Here is a 20,057-nt window from a genome sequence, read left to right on the forward strand (position 1 = left end):
GTTGGTCATCCTAGAGCGCGACCTGAGATTAATATACTCTACTTTAGGTATAAACATCACTTAATAGTATCATATACCACGTAATATCGCCTCAACAGACATAATTCACGTAAATCAAACAATCATTTACGAATATGCAACCATTATTTCAAGGAACTCTCCTCGATCATTCTTGAACGATATTCACATAAAGGAATTCAATTGGGGAACAATGAAATAAAAATTCAATCATCACGAATAATAAGGTAAAATAAAATAAGAAAACATCCCCTTTGCGTCTCAAAATGCACTCTTGTTCCTTTGGATAATCAATGATCTAACTTTTATTCCTCAAAAGAGTGTTAATAACAATTTCTAAACCATAATAACGCACTTGTCCTCAAAATAAAATAAAGGTTCTATGATATAAACATAAACTGTTGTTGGGCGAATCATGGAATTCTCAAATCGGAAACGAATACTTTAACTTTTATTGCTAACTCTATAAAGGTTTATTACATCCTTGAAAAGAATAAAGAATAGCTTAAATTCCTATCACTTTAACTTTAAACTGTTGTAATTTTGCTACTTATTCTGCAAATCATAAATGAACTAACTAACTATTACAACTTCAAATGTTTAAGGCATCTTGTCTATCCGTTCTTTCCTTGGAAACTTGATCTTCAGTATTCATCGAATTCTTCCCCGGGTCTGAGTTTTCTTCCATGTCTTCATCTTGATGAGGCTCACTTGCCACCTCCCTATCACCTCCAGACTCCACATCCGAATCACTAGAGATCTCAATAGGCTCATGGGCCTCTGGGTAAGGGTTTTCTGCCTCAACCTTTACATTCTCATCCTCAATGGCTACATCATTTCCTTCTAGATCGTTGTTTACACCAACTCCCATATGTTCCTCGATCTATACCCAATTTCTACGACCTCAATAATGGTGGATGCTATGATATCCTCTCTTATTAAGGTGGGTTGGTCTTGTATCCTAGCAAAATACTCACCATCAAACACAATTTTCCTTACAAATAGACGAGGAGTCTCTTCGTCAATCTTCTCAAGAGATCCTATGTTGGTGTACATGGAAAGAAACATTTTATTTCTGAAAGAAACAACTTAAGGTCTCACTAACGATTTCCCAACCAAACCATAATCAAAGTTCAACAAAGCAATAAGTTCGGTGGAATCAAACAATTTCTCTTATGCACCTTTAAATGCAACACTTCAAACACTCACCACATTATTCATCTCCCCTAACTTACTTTTCTTTCTTATTCCAAATTCTAAATTCCAAAAAATTTATTTTCAAATTTCAACTGAAATTTCACATCAGATTCTTCAATTTGACCGAAAAAACAAAGATTTTGCTATCAATGGAATCGATTTTTTTCGCAAATTACCATCTACTTTCATATCAAACGGCTAGATTTTTACCCTGTAAATTCTTCTACTATTTTCAAGAAACTCATCAATTTCATTGCAAGAAAAAAAATATTAGATTGGGATTTAGGGATTTGTTGAAGATGAAGAACAAGATTCATAGAGGCAAAGGTATTTTCAAAGTTATCAAATCAATTGTTGTTTTCTTCTTAACTTTGTTATTTTACAATTGAATTTCCGATTTCTTTATTTTACAATTGGATTTTCAATTTCTTTATTTTACAATTGAATTTGCGAAAATTTAACAATTTCGTTATTTTAATTCGTTATTTATCAATCAATTGTTGTTTTCTTCTTAATTTCGTTATTTTATGGTTTAAATTTTTTGTTAATTATAATTTTACAATTTTTATGGTTTTAATTACAACTTCTTTTCCTTTTTTCGTGCTTATCTCATAATTTTTGTGCTTATTAAGTTCTTATACTTCTTAATTTGGTGAATTCTTGCTTATCTCACAAAGAAATTAGATTTTTTAGCTAATTGTATTTGATTATTTCCAGTTAATTTCAATTTTTTGATGGTACTGTTAATTACAAAATTTATGCATATACATTACAAATTATTATTTTCTATTTTTTTCGCGAATTCCTATTATTTTTGTTGTTGTAATTTCGATTTATCGTTACTGTATTAATTCATTATTGACTTACTGTTTTTTTTCCTTCTTTTTTTTTGAAGCTAAAGATTAGGAGAAGCCGATAAAGATAAGGCAATGATTTTTATTCTGGAAATTATTGTTCAACGGGCTAAAAATTATCAGGTTGCATCGGTCCATCGTTTACTTTCAATTGCATTTTATTATTATGTATTTTATTCTTTGTTAAATAATTTTTGGAATATTATTTAGTTTCTTGTAATTATGCCTCCTAAACGAAAGCATAAATTTGGATATGAGAAACGTGAAAAGAAGAGAAAAGAAGAGGAATTCAATATTTCTCAAAGAGGAGATCTTGATAAGTTTGGCATAAAAGAGCCTCGTGTTCCTATTGATGAAAATCAAAATATTGATAATGTTAATGTTGAAATTCCTGAAAATATGGTTATTGATAAGAATGTTGGTATAGAAAATCAAAACTTTGATAATGAAAATGGAGGTGATGTGTCCATTGAAGATGATAATGTTGATAATCAAAATGTTACTCCTGAAAACGGTGATGATAATTTGAATAATTCAATTCATAATGAAGATGATAATAAGGAGGATAATGGTAATGATAAATGTAGAGCACACAAACCCATTTGAACATACATTTGATATATTTGATCAAGAAATTGGGATGCTCTTGATTCTAAAATGATTGATTTGGTAGTGATGAAAGGTCCTAAAAGAGATTATTTCATTGTGAAGGGTCCTAGAGATAAATTTTCTAGACGATTTACTGCTAATTTGTTCACTAGAGTTTTATAAAATGGAGAAAAGTGCGATAGAGAATGGCTTGTTTATTCCAAAGAACTTGATAGAGTATTTTGTTTTTGTTGCAAAGTTTTTAAAAAAGGGATCGGCAGAGGGTTATTAACGAATGAAGGTTTTAGTGATTGGGCACACATAGGTGAAAGACTTAAAGAGCATGAGATAGACATGGAACATGTTAAGAATATAGCCACTTAGTATGAGTTACGCCTAAGACTCAATAAGAATGAAACTATTGATAAAAACATCTCAAAGACTAATTGAGAAAGAGAAGGAGCATTGAAAAATATTTTAAAAAGAATTATTTCAATAGTAAAGTTCCTTGCTAAACATAATTTGGCCTTTCGTGGTTCCAATGAGAGATTGTATCAAAATAGCAATGGAAACTTTTTGGGCTTAATTGAAATGTTAGCTGAGTTTGACCCAATTGTCCAAGAGCATGTAAGACGTATTACAAATGATGATATTCACGTTCATTATCTTGGACATACCATCCAAAATGAGCTAATACTTTTGCTTGCTTCTGCAATTAAAACTGAAATTATTAAAAAAATTAAACAAGCAAAGTATTTCTCAGTGATACTTGATTGTACCCCTGATGCTAGTCACCAAGAACAAATGTCTTTGATAATAAGGTATGTGAATGTTTCTTCGAATTCTGTTACCATTGAGGAATCTTTTTTAGGATTTTTGAATGTTACTGTTACTACTGGCCAAGGACTTTGATGTTATACAAAACGAGTTGAAAAATCTTGATCTTGATATATTTGATGTGCGAGGACAAGGTTATGATAATGGGTCAAATATGAAAGGAAAGTATCAAGGTGTGCAAAAGAAATTTTTAGACATAAATCCGAGAGTCTTTTATACTCATTGTGGTTGTCATAGTCTTAATTTGGCATTGTGTGATATGGTAACTCTTGTGATAAAGCTAAAGATTTTTTTGGAACTATTCAACGCATTTGTACAATTTTTTCCAATTCTACTAAGAGATGGCAAATTTTAAAAGATAATGTAAAAGGATTGACCCAGAAATCATTGTCGGCCATTCGTTGGGAGAGTCGTGTAGATAGTGTCAAAGCTGTAAGATCTCAAATGCCATCTTTTAGAGAAGCTTTACTTGAGGTATTGGAATTAACTGAAATTGATTCCAAAATACAAAGTGAAGCTAAATCCTTAGCAAAAAATGAGCTTGGTGATTTTGAGTTTTTTTTTTTTTCGGCTCATTAAACAACAAGAAAAACCTAAGGTCCTTTCCTTGCTTGTTGGGCAAGTTCATGGGCCTTATAAACACATTTTCTAGGAACTTTAGTTAAAGAACAAGAAGTAAAACGAGAAGCTAAGCTTTTAATACGATCAATAGTAGGTTTGATCTCATTCGCCGCATCCTGTCGATTGAGAAAACCTTTGACTAGCAGCTCCGAGTCCGATCTTATTCTCACATTCCCAACATATGAATCAAAATCCGAAATAGCCAGCAGCACCGCCATAGCCTCTGCTTGAAGAGGAGTGGCTGCAAAGATCTTGGACGCCCCTTCCCTTACCAGCTTACCCCTCACAGTCGCTCTCCACCCCGTTGTTGCCTCCCATCTTCCATCCTCCTCTCTTATGTTACTACTCTTCCAAGCACCATCAACTTCTATCAACATCATTTCCACTCCTCCCTTCATTACTCCGCACTTCCATTTCAACAGTTCTGACTTGCTAGGGGGAGTCACTAGCTTCGTCGATTGGTAAGAAACACATCCCCACCTCTCCATCCAAACGCTACTAAGCTCAAGAATCGCTCCAGATGAAGCCTTCCCCTTCTTGAACACGCACTCGTTCCGATGGATCCAAATACTCCAAAAATACAAACAACGTATGCAATACGATTACCTTTATTTCCATCTTCCAACATGAGCATCCATATGAATTTTTTTACCCACTCGCCAATTGAAACTTGATGAGCTAGCCTACTATTAATGCCCAGAATACTCGTCCTCCGTGCTCTCAACGAGATCTCGCACTCCATAAACAAGTGCTCACTGGTCTCCTGCTTCTCCCCACAAAGAGGGCAATTTGTAGTGACCTCAATTTTCCGCTTAGCCAAGTTCATTTTCGTGGGAATTGCATTGTGAAACATCTTCCATACAAAAATTTACCACTTAGGCCACAACTTAAGCTTCCACAACTTTTTCCAGAACTTCGAATCCACCAGATCCTCCTTTGCGTCCTTCCTATGAGCCCAATAACCCAACTTCGTATTGTATACTCCATTAGCAGTCGGGCCCCAATCCCATCCATCTTCTTCACTATCAACCGATATTTGTAGCTAGAATATCTCTAGCCGTACGAGCATGAAATAGGATCCAAACTGAGGAAGCAATCCACTCCCTTTTTTCTTCGTTGATTAACTCCGCAACCAACGATGGGTTAGCAGACCCATCTGGTTGATTAGGGAGCTTGAACGAGATTTTGCTCTCCCCAACCCAAACATCGTGTAATATCGAGGTCGACTTACCATTGCCAATAATACGACGGATTTCAGCTTTCAAAGGGCTAACACTCCTCATTATACTTCTTGCGCCCCATGAGACCGATCTCCTTTTAGTATCCCCCTCCATACTCTTCTTAAACCACGATTGATTAGACTTTCCGTTAAAAACTCTACTAACCAGAAGCTCATGATTGGTGGAAATTCTCCAAGCTTGCTTGAAGAGGAGCGCATGATTCAGTGATTCAATGTTCTGAATCCCTAAACCTCCACGATTCTTATGGTCTTCCAGAAGAGGATTTTTCTTCCAATATATGGGTCGCCTACCTTCCTTTTGCCCCCACCAGAATATTACCATCGTAGATTGTAGTTTCTTGTGAGTACTCTTAGGGAGCATGTAGATGGCAAGAATGTGTGCAGCCATGGAAACCAGAATACTATTGATAAGGATTAACTTACCGGCTTGGGACAAATGAATAAACTTCCAAGAGGAAAGATTATTCGAGACTTTCTAAACAATATCCCTAAACACCCCTGTTGATCTCCCATCGACGTCCATGGGACATCCCAAATATGTCCCCATCTTCTCCTTGCAGCTCACACCAAGCATTCTTTTTAGTGTTCTTTTGAACCGAGGATGAGTGTTACCCGAGAACATAACGAAAGACTTTTGGAGGTTGTTCATTTCACCTAACATGGAGCATAATTGATCGATTGTTTTCCTAAGAACTCGGAAATTATCAACTGTTGCATTTGCGAAGAATAGGGCGTCGTCCGCGAAGAAAAGGTGACTAGTCATGGGGGCACTCCTCCCTGCTTTGAACCCATGGAACTGCTTCTGATGTTGCATTGAAGAAAGTTTTGTTGCTAGCACTTCCATGCAAAGAATAAATAGGTAGGGGGAGAGAGGATCCCCCTGCCTAAGATCGACTTTTGGTGTTATTTTCTCCATCGGCTCCCCATTGGCTAGAACCAAGTAGGTGACTGTCGAAACACATTGCATCACCCAATGTACCCACTGCACCGGAAAGTTCATCTCCTCAAGCACCTTCTGTAGGAAGTCCCACCTAATTCTGTCGTATGCTTTGTTTAGGTCTACCTTGAGGATAGCCCCCCAAGCTGACCCCTTCTTCTTCTTAAAAGAATGCATCATTTTATGGCCTATTAGACAACTATCCGACATTTGCCTTCTCGGAACAAACACGTTCTGACTTCGTCCCACCAAGTCTTCGATCACCTTCCTCAACCTTCGAACCATACATTTTGAAATGACTTTGTAAGAGGTATTACACAGGCTGATGGGCCTAAATTCGGACACCGATTTTGAGTTTATAATATCAATAGTTATTTGGTTCGAAATATTATCTGCAATTAATATTGTTAGCAAGCTTTAACAGTCAAAAAGATATGCTTATTGATGTTGCTATGGACAAAATAAAGGGGTTAATATTGTTTTTTGAAGGATATAGAGAAACTGGTTTTTATAATGCCTTGGAAAATTCTAAGGAAATTGCCCTAGATTTGAACATTGATCCAGTATTTCCTGAAAGGTGTATAATTCGTAGAAACAGACAGTTTGATGAAAATTCAAGTACCCCATCAATTGAGTTATCCGGAGAGGAGTCTTTTAGAGTTAATTATTTTCTCTGCCTAGTTGATCAAGCCATTGTTTCTCTTAATAAGAGATTTGAGCAATATAAAGAGTATGATGTTATTTTTGATTTCTTGTTTACTTCTGAATCATTAAAATCATTAGACGATGTAAGTTTGAAGTCTTGTTGTAGTAATTTTGAAGAGGAGTTGAAACATAATGAGCATTCTGATATTGATGGGAATGAATTTTATGAAGAGCTAAAGTTACTGAAAGAACTATTGCCTCGAGAAAAGATGGGACCTATGGATATATTAACCTTTTTAAAAGGTTTAGATTGTTTTCCTAATAAAATTGTTGCGTATAGAATTTTTTTGACTATTCTTGTGACAGTTGCATCTGCAGAAAGAAGTTTTTCAAAATTGAAGTTGATGAATTCTTACTTGTGGTCTACCATGCTACAAGAGAGGCTTAATGGATTAGCATTGATAGCAATTGAGAACGACCTTTTGGAGACTGTCCAATATGAAGACTTGGTAGATGAGTTTGCTTCTAAAAGTGTTAGACGAATGGCGCTTTTTAAGTAGAAAAGATGATTGGGATGTTATTTAAATTTTAAATAAAGTTTTTTTGTATTGAGATGTTATTTAAATTTTAAATAAAGTTTTTTTGTTTAAATTTTTAGGCATAAAATTGTAATGCTCGTAAAGTAATATTTTGATTATCGCACTTTTTATTTTAAGGAAAATTTGTAATTATTAATCCAACCTTTGCCCGGTTTTCTTTAATTAATCCCACCTATGCGATATTTCTAAATAATCCAACCTTTATAACCCAACTACTATTATTAAGCCTGGATGACCGGTTACCTGCTACAAAGTCAAGGAAAATTTGTAATTATTAATCCAACCTTTGCCCGATTTTCTTTAATTAAGCCTACCTATGCGATATTTCTAAATAATCCAACCTTTATGACCCAACTACTATTATTAAGCCTGGATGACCGGTTACCTGCTACAAAGTCAACGTTAAAAACGTTGACAACCTAAAGTTGGTTTCCCTCCTAAAATATTGGACACGTCATCATCACTTGCCACCAAAACAAGGATTTCATTTTTTTTTCAAAAAACCCTTAACCCTTCTCTTCTCTGTACCGTGTTTCAATTCCTCTCTCCTCCATTACTGTTGCTTCAACCACAATTGTACTGGTTCATGACATCATCAACGATTTTCTTATGGAAATAGGTGACTTCATCCACGCGCATTCAAATTTCGTCTCCAAAATCGTACAATTGAATGTGAACTTACGAACCTTAGCGTTTTTGTTCCTTTTTTGGTAAATTTTGAATTTTGGGCTTCCTTGATGGTCAGTTCGTAAAAACCCGAGATGTTGCAATAATATAGTTTTTTTATGTTGTGGGATGTTGGTTATTGTGGTCTTGTTGAAAATTTAGAAAGAAAAAAAAACCTTGAATTTGAAGAAGATGTAGATCCAACAGGCAATTGCTTTACCCCAGCATAGCAATTGCTGATTATTTTTGATGAACTTCGAATGGAGAGGTATGAGGGATCGACAATGGTGGAGAAGAGGTAGAAGAGAAATAATGGAGAGGAGTGCAGAGATGAAGCAGAAAATCGCAGAGGAGAGAGGAACGAAAATTAAAATAGCAATTAAAGAAAATAAGGGGAAAAAGGAAAAAAAATTATAATTGTTATATGCCACATAAGGCCATAAGGGTGAATACCGCCTATAGCAGGTTAGTAACTTGTTAGGCTTAATAATAGTAGTTGGGTCATAAATGTTGGATTATTTAGAAATATCGCATAGGTAGGCTTAATTAAAGAAAATCGGGCAAAGATTGGATTAATAATTACAAATTTTCCTTATTTTAATAATAGGGGGCCCTATTTTTAAGTTTGGACAAGCTTAGAACATGGCCTCCGAAAAGTTTAAGACGACTCTGCCTTAACTATTTTGTTATTCAATTAATTATGATGTTAGTACTTTTAGTTATGTTTTACACTAGTTTAGTTAGTAACAAAAAATTGGCTAACCGTTAGGCGAAATGATGTCATTAAAAAAAAGAAGAGAAAGTACCAGTTTGCAGTTTTGTACAATTTGTAACAACACCACCTGATAATAACATTTCTTTTCTGTTTCTTTTTTCTTCCCTTTTCAATTTCTCTCATCATATATTCAGTGCTTAATTTTTTTTATCACTTTTCATTGGGTTTGGACGTTTTTAGGGTGATCATTTTAACTATGATCATCACTAGGAATTAATTGTAGCCACTAATTTATTTTATCTTTAAATTTAAATTAAACAATATTATTTTAATGATTTAAATTGTTTTTATCTTTTAATTAAAATCCCCAGTTTTGTTATGAAAATAGTTTTTATAGTTTCTGAATTTTCCAAAATTAATTATTTGTATTTTATTAAATCAATAATTAGGAAAGTCAATCAACAATTAACTTAATTTCTATCTCCTCTTGCTTAAGCTAACCAACAATTACCATTGACTATCGTCGGAGTACCGTGGTATCCGGTGGCCGGCAATCCGACCCCAGCTGTTCTTCATCGTTCATTTGCATTGGTATCGTTCATCGTTCATCGGGAACTTCTAGGTTTTGGGTTTTGTCTGGGGTTGGTCGTTCGTCCTTCATCCAAATTTTTGGGTTTTCCTAGATCTGAAAATCAATGGGATGAAGAAGATGAAGGTGTTGATGATATTGAAGCAAATAGCAATGAAATTCGGTGCTTGTTTGGGAATTTACAACAATTATTGGTTGTCATGCTCGGAGAATCGAGAAACGACGGGCCTTGGTGGTCGGCCGGACAAAATGGATGAACGACTGAACTGGAAATCTCTGGGAGTGGGTTTATTAAATCTGGATAGCGCCGATGGTTTGAAAGGTTTTAGAGCATTCTTGTCGATTAAATGGTTGTCGCGACTGGAAATTGTAGCTATGGAAAAAGTTGCAGGTCGGCCGCCGTCATGGGAGAAAGAAGGAACTGAGATATGTTACTGACTGTAGTATGTAGTATCCAAACACTTGGTTTGACGTTACCATCCTTATGTATATGGACATTACCAACATCATGTATGGTTATTACCTAATATGATATAAAAATGATGATTTAGGACAACATGTCCGTAATTTCCCCCCTATTTTCTTCCAACAGTGAAACACTTTACTCTGTTTCCCGCCTTCTCCCCATGATTAACTTGTTTAACCCACTCCAAAAATTGTATATTCAACCCATAAATCTATAATTCTGAAACCTAATTTTGTGCTCTTGAATTTCATTTCACCGCCTTTCATTTATCTGTCTTTGTAACCCACTCCTCAGGTGAATTTCTAAACCTAACTAAATTGTACATTTATTTTGTAATTAGTAGAATTTATGATGATTATAAGATCCTTGTTTCTTTGTAAATGTAGGCGGAGGTTTCCTGATTACTTTCCAAATAAAAGTTAGTAACGGCAAACTAGGATCGTTGTCATGTCCAAAGAGATACAAGATGCAAATGGAAAGGGTTCCCATGAAAGTATTCTATAAGTAAATATATTAAATTGTGAATTACAAAACTCTTCATTTTAGTTTGGATTTGGACAATTGATTATTTGTTTTCTTTTCCTCCCCATGCCTAGTGGCATTCCAGGGTAATAGCCTTCAGACAACATCATGGCTGGGCTTATCAGGAACGAGTGAGGATCCAGGAATGCTGGATCATGCTCTTCAATAGTTTGGACGGTTTCGTCCATTTGGTATCCATACAAGTCGTTGTTTAGACCCGTGATTTGGGCTAGTAATTTGTCTATTATTGAACAACTTATATCGAGAGGTGGAGCATATATGGCTATTGTTACTCCATTGTGGTTAAGCTTAACCATTTGGTGCAGGGTTGATGCTACACCCCCTAAGTCATGGAGCCAAGGGCGTCCAAGTAGGAAATTGAAAGTGGGATTGATGTCCACTATTTAAAATTTTGTAGTGCGTGCTTCAGGTCCAGTTTGAATGGTAAGACTGATTTTTACCATTAACTGATGTTTTAGAATTGTCATAGGCCTGTACCCAAATTTTTGGCTGCATAGCTATGCATGCAATTCTGCATGCATATGAGCTTCAATGCTTCGTTTTAGTAGTTTCAGCCTTCTTTTTTTAGTGCATTATTATGTTTCCTTTTTTTAAAAAAAAAAAAAAATTAAAATTTTTTATTACACATGTTTTCCAGAAAAAAACATCTCATTATTTTAGTAAGCTGGAAGCACACATAAGGAACAAACAAATGGACATTTAAAGTAATTTAATGAACATTCATGTTCAGAAAATGAAGATGACATTTATTTTCTATCTCCATCCTCTATTTTAGTGGTTGTTGCCTCTTCTCTTTCTAGGCTTCTAATTTTTCAGCTTCCTTCCTTTCGGCTTCCACTTTTTTCGCTACAACGATCTCTTTTCTCTTTCTTTTTCTTACTTATTTGTAGATTCTTTTTTGGTTGCTCCTGCCTTCAATTCTTCTTCAATTCTTACAGCCTCTCTTAATACCATATCTTCCATTTCTAAATCAGCCTTCTTCTTTTGTTGTCGCATTCTTATTAAACTTTTCCTTCTTGCAGAAAAATCATAATGTTTTTAATTGAACATTATTCTGTATAAGTTGAACATAAGACTTGAGAAACTGAACATCACACAAAAGTATTCTTATTTATGAAAATATCATAGTTTAATTAATAAGTTGAATTTAATTGAACATGAGAGTTGAGAAACTGAACATCACACAAAAGTGTTCTTATTTCTGAACATCATCTTTTATAAATTGAATTTTATATTTTATAAGTTGAACATGAAAATTTATAAACTGAACATGACAATATTTAGACAACGCCACTTTTGATATTTTAGTAAAGAATAACAAACATCTTCTTTTTACTGTTGCTGCTTGCATTTTAGTTGAACATGACTCTGTACATAATTCTTTATAAATTGAACATGAGACTTGAGAAACTGAATTGAACATCACACAAAAGTTTGAATATATATTAGTTTTATAAGTTAAATTTAGCTGAACATAATTTTGTATAAATTGAACGTAAGACTTGAAAAACTGAACATCACACAAAAGAGTTGAACATATCATAGTTTTATAGGTTGAATTTAGTTGAACATGATAAATTATAAACTAAACGGGGATCCCTTTTTAGTGGCATATTCATCTTACAAGGAAAACACCCAAAAGCAAAGTATCCTTACACTCATCCACTACCTTACACAAAATTCTCAGTGTATATTATCAAAGCAAACGCCATCAACAATTTTATAACTCCTGGAATTTCAATTCCAATACAAATCACACTAATTTCTTTAATAAGTTGAATTTAGTTGAACACGATTCTTTATAAGTTGAACATGAGACTTGAAAAACTGAACATCATGCAAAAGTGTTCTTATTTATAAACATATCATAGTTTAATAAGTTGAATTTAGTAGAATAAAATTCTTTATAAGTTGAACATGAGACTTGAGAAACTGAATATCTTGTTATTATTAATTTCATCAACAATATTAATTTGAACATCTACTGTTACAATTTGAACATGATAATTTTATACAACACCACTTCAGATCATTAAAAATAATGACCATCTACTTATAAAATCTGAACATGATTAAATTTCAAAGACACAACAGGAACATTTGACATATATACCTTTACAACTTACACACAGAAGCTAGATTACTTTCATAGAGTTCATCATTTCCAAGGCCTTTAACTGTCGGCTAACTATTTTTAGGTCTGCATTTCAAGAGGAAAGTAAGTAAGCTAATCGTATTCACAAAAAAAAGTGAACTAATATTAGTAAACTAATCGTATTTAACATATACGTAGTATTAGTTTTATATGTTAAATTTAGTTGGACATGATTTTGTACATAATTCTTTATAAGTTAAATTTAGTTGGACATAATTTTTTATAAGTTGAACATGAGACTTGAGAAAATGAACATCACACAAAAATGTTATTATTTGTGAACATCGTCTTTTATAAGTTGAACATGATAAATTATAAACTGAACATAACAAATTCAGAATTAATATTCAGAAATAACTAACACAACCACCAAGAACGACAATCCTAACCACAATATACTAACAACAACATTATCAAGTTACCATGTGTAGTTCATTCTACAATTCTGAACATCGAACTTTATAAATTAAACATGCAAGGTGATAGATCTGAAAGGCTGAAAAAACTAAAATTCACTGGAATTGAAGAATGAAACTAACCAAATCCAAATAATAAAATTAATCTACAAAAATCAGAAATTCCTATTATAATTTTTGCTGAAACTGAAATTTAATCAATCAAAGAAAATAAGTTAAAAAGTAGAATCGAAACATTAAAAAAATTATACTAGTTTACCGCAACTAATTGAACTACTCCATCTAAAGGAATCAAAAAAAACATTCAGATCTAATAAAAATGGACGAAATAACTAATTTCGAACTAATATATTTTGTATATTAACACTTAAACGCAATTAAACTAAAGAAAAACACAAACAGAAATGAAAATGAAAAGAAATAATACCAGATTTCTTCGGCGTTAGCGACGACGTTCGGAGAAGCGTTCGTCGATGTTCGGAGAAGGCGTTAGTGCCGGTGGCGGAGAAGGCGGTGGCTCGCTTGGGAGGTGGCGCGGTTGTTTGGTCGTAGCTAGAGAAAATCGACGGCTGCGACGAAAAGTGGAGGGGAGGAGGCTGGATTGTTTGGGAGGAGAGAGAAGGAGTGACATCAATGGAGGAGAGAGAGTGAGAGGTTTTTGATGATTCAGAAAATGGTGAGAGGTTAGAGGAGAGAGAAAATGGGTATTTTATATAGAATAGGAATGTGATTTTTTTTCCCAGAAATACGGTCGTTTAATTGCATATGCACGCATAGATGGGTGCATAGCTATCTATATATTAATTATTATAGGCCTGTATTCCTTGAGTAGACGACACAAAGTCAGTGTCTTTCATGCCCAAGAATCGAGCTGTTCACAATGGACACACTAACGGTTAAGATTTTTAATTGAACTCGTCAATTTGTTCATTTATATGGCAAAAAGGATTAAATACGAATCCTTGATATATTCTCAAATTTCACTTATTCTTACAAAATTACAAAATAATACCACCTTTTACATTTGCTAAAAATAACCCTAAAAACATGGGATTATTCCAAATAATCCAAGGTCGGGATAAATGTAAGCGAAACTCAGAACTATTAATTCCAAACTTTTCCCCCAAAAAAAAAAAGAAAAAAGTTCAGCAGCTGTCAAAGGTAGCTTTAAATATTCATAAAAAAAAACCTGGAAATTTCTTTATGTCTCTTCTACCTCTTCCCTCCCAATCCCCAACGATTCTTGTTTGTTTAGGAGTTGTTTGGGAGAGTGCATAAAAATCCTTTCCCTAAACTACACTCTTCTACTTATGACTAGATACATCTCTTCCCTTGTTTTCTTCTTCCTATGATTTTAAGGCGTGGAAATTATTTTCTCCCTCCTTAAAACAGCCAAACAGGGACTAATTTTCTTCCCCTATATTTTTTTGTTGCAGTTTCTTGTTAATAAGGCTGAAGAACAGTCATGATTTCTTTGGTAATTGGCAATGGATTAATTTCAAACCCAGTGTTATTAAAACAAAATCCAGCAAAAATCCCCAAATCATCCTCTATTTCCTTGAAATTACCCATCATTTGTTTTAATTCCCAAACCTCAAAATTCCTTACCCCTTATGATTTTATCAACAAATTATGGAAACCCAATTCAAAAAAATATACAAATTCTGTTGTTATTGCTCCAAAAAGTAAGAGTAGGAGGGGTGATGAGACGGTTGTTGACATAAAAAAGATTGGTTTAAGTAATAGTAGAAAACAAATGGTGGTTTTGTGTGGGTTGGGTTATTGGGTTCAAGGGTTTAGGTGTTTTCCATGGTTAGCTCTTAATATTCATATGGCACAGAATCTGAATTTTGACCCTTCAACTTTGCAATTGGTGCAAAATTGTGGTAACCTTCCAATGGTGGCTAAACCCTTGTATGGAATTTTATCTGATGCTCTTTATATTGGTTCTGCTCATAGAATTCCATATGTTTGTATTGGAGGTTAGTTTCTTTCTTCACTCTTTTGCTTGCATTTTATTTTTAGTTGCTTACATCTCTGTTATTTTTAGTTCGGAATTATTCATAACATTCACTGTTTTACAATGTATGGAGAAGTTATCGTATCTAAAATAGAACGATTCATGAACAATGATTTATGATTGAATTTGTCAATCTGTCACTTGTACTTAAAACAGTTTTAATTACCAAGGTTTAGAACAATGTCACACTGACAACTACGTTTTGGCGGAGGGAAATGGGCCTGTATGATACAAGGATATGATTTTGTGTGTGCTATTCTTGTTCCTAATGTTGAATGTCTTCTTGACTCAATCATGTTAAATCTTGTTGATTCTGGTAAATTAGTGCATTACATTTTTACAGTGGCAACGAATACAAAATTGTCACTTTGAATCGATTAAAAGATAGAAAGGGGCATAAAAAAGTGAAACCGAGGAAGTAGTACTTCCTGGTTTATCAAATGTAGTCAGATTCTGGTTTATGTGTAAGAAAGTGATGTAAATTGAAACAAGAAGTTTTGAGTACTCTCTCTTATTAGAAACAAAAGGACTCATTTGACCGATCCTATCAATCATGGCTTTAATCATAATACATATTATCATATCATAATGAAAACTGTTACTCCCTCCGTCCCCTTTAGTTTGCCTCATTTTCGGTTTCTTTTTAAAATTTTGGTTGAGTAGTGTCTATAGGAAACAAATTTGGTGGGACCAAATATATTGAATGTGAGAGTAAAAAGGGTCCCCGTTTTCATTTTTATTATCGGGCAATCTTTTAGGGACATCCAAAAAGGAAAGTGGGGCAAATAAAAGAGGACAAAGGGAATAGTTTTACAAGACTATAGCTTGAGATAAAACAAGTAATGTTGTTTACATTTGATGATTCCATACACATTTGACAAAATGTAAGCGCGCTTTGAGTAAAGTTAAATGAGGCGTAATATTATGAAAGAGAGGTAATACTATACTTTGATGAAACGAGTTGGATTGAATTATGAATGTTTTGTGTTGCAGAGGATTTGAAATGAAAATTTTGGGAGTATGAGGTTGTAATGAGCTAGGTTATTTTTATTCTTTGAACTTAAGTGCGTAGAGGTTGCTAGTCCAGGATTTTTCTCCCAACTTTTTCCTTAATATAATATTAGTGTTAAGGAAGAAAAACAAGGCATATTTAGAACTGCTCATGTCAGAGCTAGAATTGGTCTAGTTCCTCTTATGTAACCTAAGGGAATAGTTATGTGCTTTATTTTGGCTTGGCCCTATAGAGGCTGACCTTTTCGGTTCTTGGCTCCATCTATCAGAAGAGATGGAATGGTAATGTTATGCCTCCATGGGTTTCCTCTTGCAGGCTTGACTAACAGGGTTGATAGCCGTCCGTCAAATTCCATATTAGGTTTTTAAACCAGACCACCCGGGCTGCAGGTGAGGTAGCCTCCCCAATTTGATTATCTATGATTATGATTCTACAGGAGCTATACTTTTCTTTGATCCATTTACTTAATCGTGTAGGATATGTTCATGTTAATCTTATGCTAGCATCACATATTGGTTTCATAGAAGCTTGACATAGGAAGAGTGGAAGAGAATCATATATTACCTTCATCTGAGGGTGACTTTTAGCTGAATTTAACTATAGTTTTGCAGTTCCATTTTTTTTGCGCCTCAAGGCTAAGCCAAATTTGTTGACGCTCATAAATAAGTTCATACTGTGTAGTTATTTTGCAGGTGTTGTCATGGGGACCATTATCTTTGATTCCATTTGTGGGTGAAGCCCTTCCTACTCTTATGGCATGTGTTCTTCTCAGTAATCTTGGGGCAGCTATCACAGAGGTAGCACAGGATGCTCTTATTGCAGAATATGGACAAAAACACAAAATTGTTGGAATACAGTCGTATGCATTCATGGCAATAGCTGTTGCAGGAATTCTAGGCAACTCATTGGGCGGTATACTAGTGTCGAAAATACATCCTAGGGCTCTATTGTTAATTTTTAGTCTCTTGCTGTCTGTTCAGCTTTTGATTTCCTTATTGACAAAGGAGGAGTCCCTCGGTTTACAAAAGCCTTTAAGTGCCGATCAAAGTTCCATTAGTTCAACCTTGAGCAATATCAAGAGACAGTTTTCTAGTCTTCAAGTTGCCCTGAGTGAGGATAAGATATCTCGCCCTCTACTTTGGGCGGTAGCTTCCATTGCAGTGGTGCCGATGCTCACAGGATCTATCTTTTGTTATCAAACACAGTCCCTTAATCTTGACCCTTCAATTATTGGAATTTCCAAGGTAATTGGGCAGATGCTGCTATTATCTTTAACTGTGCTCTATAATCGATATTGGAAAAATATTCCAATGAGGAAGTTGATCGGCAAAGTACAGTGCTTGTATGCTTTTTCTCTCCTGCTGGACCTTATTCTAGTGAAACAAATCAACCTAAAGCTAGGAGTACCAAACAATGTATTTGTTTTGTGTTTTTCGGGGTTGGCTGAAACCATAGCCATTTTCAAAACAGTACCATTTTTTGTGCTTATTGGGAGCTTATGCCCTTGGGGATGTGAGGCTTCAGTTACTGCATTCCTGGCCTCAGCTTTGACTTTGTCATCAATTATTAGTTGTTTCTTAGGCATTGGATTGACTTCTATACTTGGTATAACCTCTGACAATTACTCTGGCCTCTCTGTTGGGATCATGTTGCAGAGTTTGGCTGCTTTAGTGCCTTTATTTTGGATCAACAACCTGCCGATTACACAACTTTCAGTTGAAAAGGAAAAGGAAAAGGAAAGAAAGAAAGGAAGGAGTAAAAGGAGTCGAAAAAACCGGAGAGTAGGAAGAGTACCACTTAACTCAATCTTTGCTTATCGGCGAGAAAGAGAATCAGAGTTAGAAAGATAGTAACGTTGTAGATTTTGTTATTTTTACAGAAAACAGTAAGTCAGGATGACTTTTGTTCTTGAATGAAGTAGGATAATTCAAAGAGCTTCAAGAACTGCACTGCTGCTGATTTGCTTGCTTTTGGGGGGGATCAACAAGGAGATAGGTGGTTATTCTGATGCAAGTTACTTCCTGCTGAAAATGCACTTGAGATCATTATCCTAATCTATGGTGTAAGTGTCACCAGTTTGTTCAGTTGAACTAGAATATGCTGCATATAAGTTGCTCAAGGCTCATCTGGGTTAAAAGGTGTTAATCAAATTGTATTTCAATTGTATTTCCAAATTCCGGATGCATTTAAATTGTCTTGGAAAAGTAGTCAAGAGTAATAGGTTATTGACTTGATACCAAGTAAATTGTTACAGAATGAAGCTAGAAAGTTTTGATAGGAGCTCTTGGTTTTGGCACCAAATTCTCTTGTAATTGTTGATTCATTTATATAAATAATCAACTGTTTTTTCCCTGCCACTAGTCACTACTAGTACTTAAAATATAGCCTACTCCAATTCTCCAACATATAAAAACCGTGAATGGAAATATGTTATTGGTTAATGGTTAATGGTTAATGGTTAATGGTATAGGCTGATTGCAGTTTGGTATTATGGCAGGAGAAGGTGTTTACAACATGAGATGGAAGGTTGTATGTGTCTACCAAAGTAAATGTGTTTGATAAAAGTGGGTTCATTTACTCCCAGTGATGCATTTTGTCCATCCTTGTAAGGCCAACTTGTTCCCAAAGTATCTTCATGAGCAAACCCTCTTAGGCCCTGTTCTTTAGAGTTGAACTGAACTGAATTGAACTGCACTGAACTGAACTGAATGCTCCTGAACTGAACTGAACTGAATGCTCCTAACTGAATTGAACTTAACTTAACTTAACAGAATATATTACCGAAATAAATAATAAATAATAAATAATAAATAATAAATAATAAATAATAAATAATAAATAATAAATAATAATAATAATAATAAATAATAAATAATAAATAATAAATAATAAATAATAAATAATAAATAATAAATAATAAATAATAAATAATAAATAATAAATAATAAATAATAAATAATAAATAATAAATAATAAATAATAATAAAAATTGTTAAATAATAACTAAAGAATACTTATTAATTAATAACTAAATAACTATATAATAAATAATAATAATAATCTGTAATTGATTACTAAATAATTACAATAATGATAAATATTAATAATAATAATTCATATTTAATAACTAATAACTAAATGATTAATAACTAATAATCCGTAACTATATTATTATTATTATTATTATTATTATTATTATTATTATTATTATTATTATTAAATTAAATTGAATTGAATTGAATTGAATTAAACTGAAGTAAACTGAACTGAACTGAACTTAATGCTCCTGAACTGAACTGAACTGAAATGAACTGAATGCTTCTGAACTGAACTGAACTGCATTGAACTTAACTTAACTTAACTGAACTGAACTGAACTGTCAAATAAGTCCTGAAGCTGAAATTAAGCCAAAAAGAACAGGGCCTTACAAGAGTAATCTTCAAAGATATTGCCTCTGTAATTTCTTATGAGTTACATGTTCACCGACACAACTATTGAGGTCTCTGAGTTGATTTTCTTATAATAATAATGCAAGTGAAGGATGTCTTAATTATTTATTTCAAAAATTTCAAGGTGGGTGAATAATTTTGTAAACACAAATTTCAAGTCTGTAAAATAATTAATAAACTCAAAATAACGTGAAAAATATATATTTTATTGATTTGTGTAATTTGGGTACAATCTCTAAATATTTGCTCATCTGATTCGATCTCCACTTTGAATTTGACAACTCACGGACTTGTTTGATTTGTACTTGAATGAAGGACTTCGGGCTTGATCTCGTTACAGAATGTTGATGTAGAAAGAGAACGACACGTCAGTTTTGTATGCTTGTTGTTCTTCTTCCACCGGGATTATTTGATGTTGATTTGGTGCCGCTCACGAACTGGTTTGATCTTCTTGAATTAGGTCTTCTTGAATTAGGGCCTCTGAGGTTGA

General features: G+C 33.9%; 1 protein-coding gene and 1 pseudogene across 3 annotated transcripts; both read left to right on the forward strand.

Annotated features, from left to right (window-relative positions):
• Positions 1 to 928: 928 nt before the first annotated feature.
• On the forward strand, positions 929 to 7,497 carry LOC110804370 (uncharacterized; annotated as a pseudogene).
• A 6,723-nt stretch (positions 7,498 to 14,220) lies between these two features.
• LOC110804373 (probable folate-biopterin transporter 8, chloroplastic) lies at positions 14,221 to 18,468 on the forward strand. Of its 3 annotated transcripts, XM_056828594.1 has the most exons (3): positions 14,930 to 15,068; positions 16,434 to 16,507; positions 16,811 to 18,468. In XM_056828594.1, the coding sequence occupies exon 3, from the start codon at positions 16,871 to 16,873 to the stop codon at positions 17,966 to 17,968; it is 1,098 nt and encodes a 365-aa protein (XP_056684572.1). In that variant the 5' UTR covers positions 14,930 to 15,068; positions 16,434 to 16,507; positions 16,811 to 16,870; the 3' UTR covers positions 17,969 to 18,468. The 3 variants fall into 3 exon arrangements, with proteins under 3 accessions (XP_021865653.1, XP_021865656.1, XP_056684572.1); XM_022009961.2 differs by lacking the exon at positions 16,434 to 16,507 and having other exon boundaries at positions 14,221 to 15,068; positions 16,800 to 18,468; XM_022009964.2 differs by lacking the exon at positions 16,434 to 16,507 and having other exon boundaries at positions 14,222 to 15,068.
• Positions 18,469 to 20,057: the final 1,589 nt, after the last annotated feature.

The sequence above is a fragment of the Spinacia oleracea genome, chromosome 5, assembly GCF_020520425.1.
Source record: "Spinacia oleracea cultivar Varoflay chromosome 5, BTI_SOV_V1, whole genome shotgun sequence".
Classification (NCBI taxonomy): Eukaryota; Viridiplantae; Streptophyta; class Magnoliopsida; order Caryophyllales; family Amaranthaceae; genus Spinacia; species Spinacia oleracea.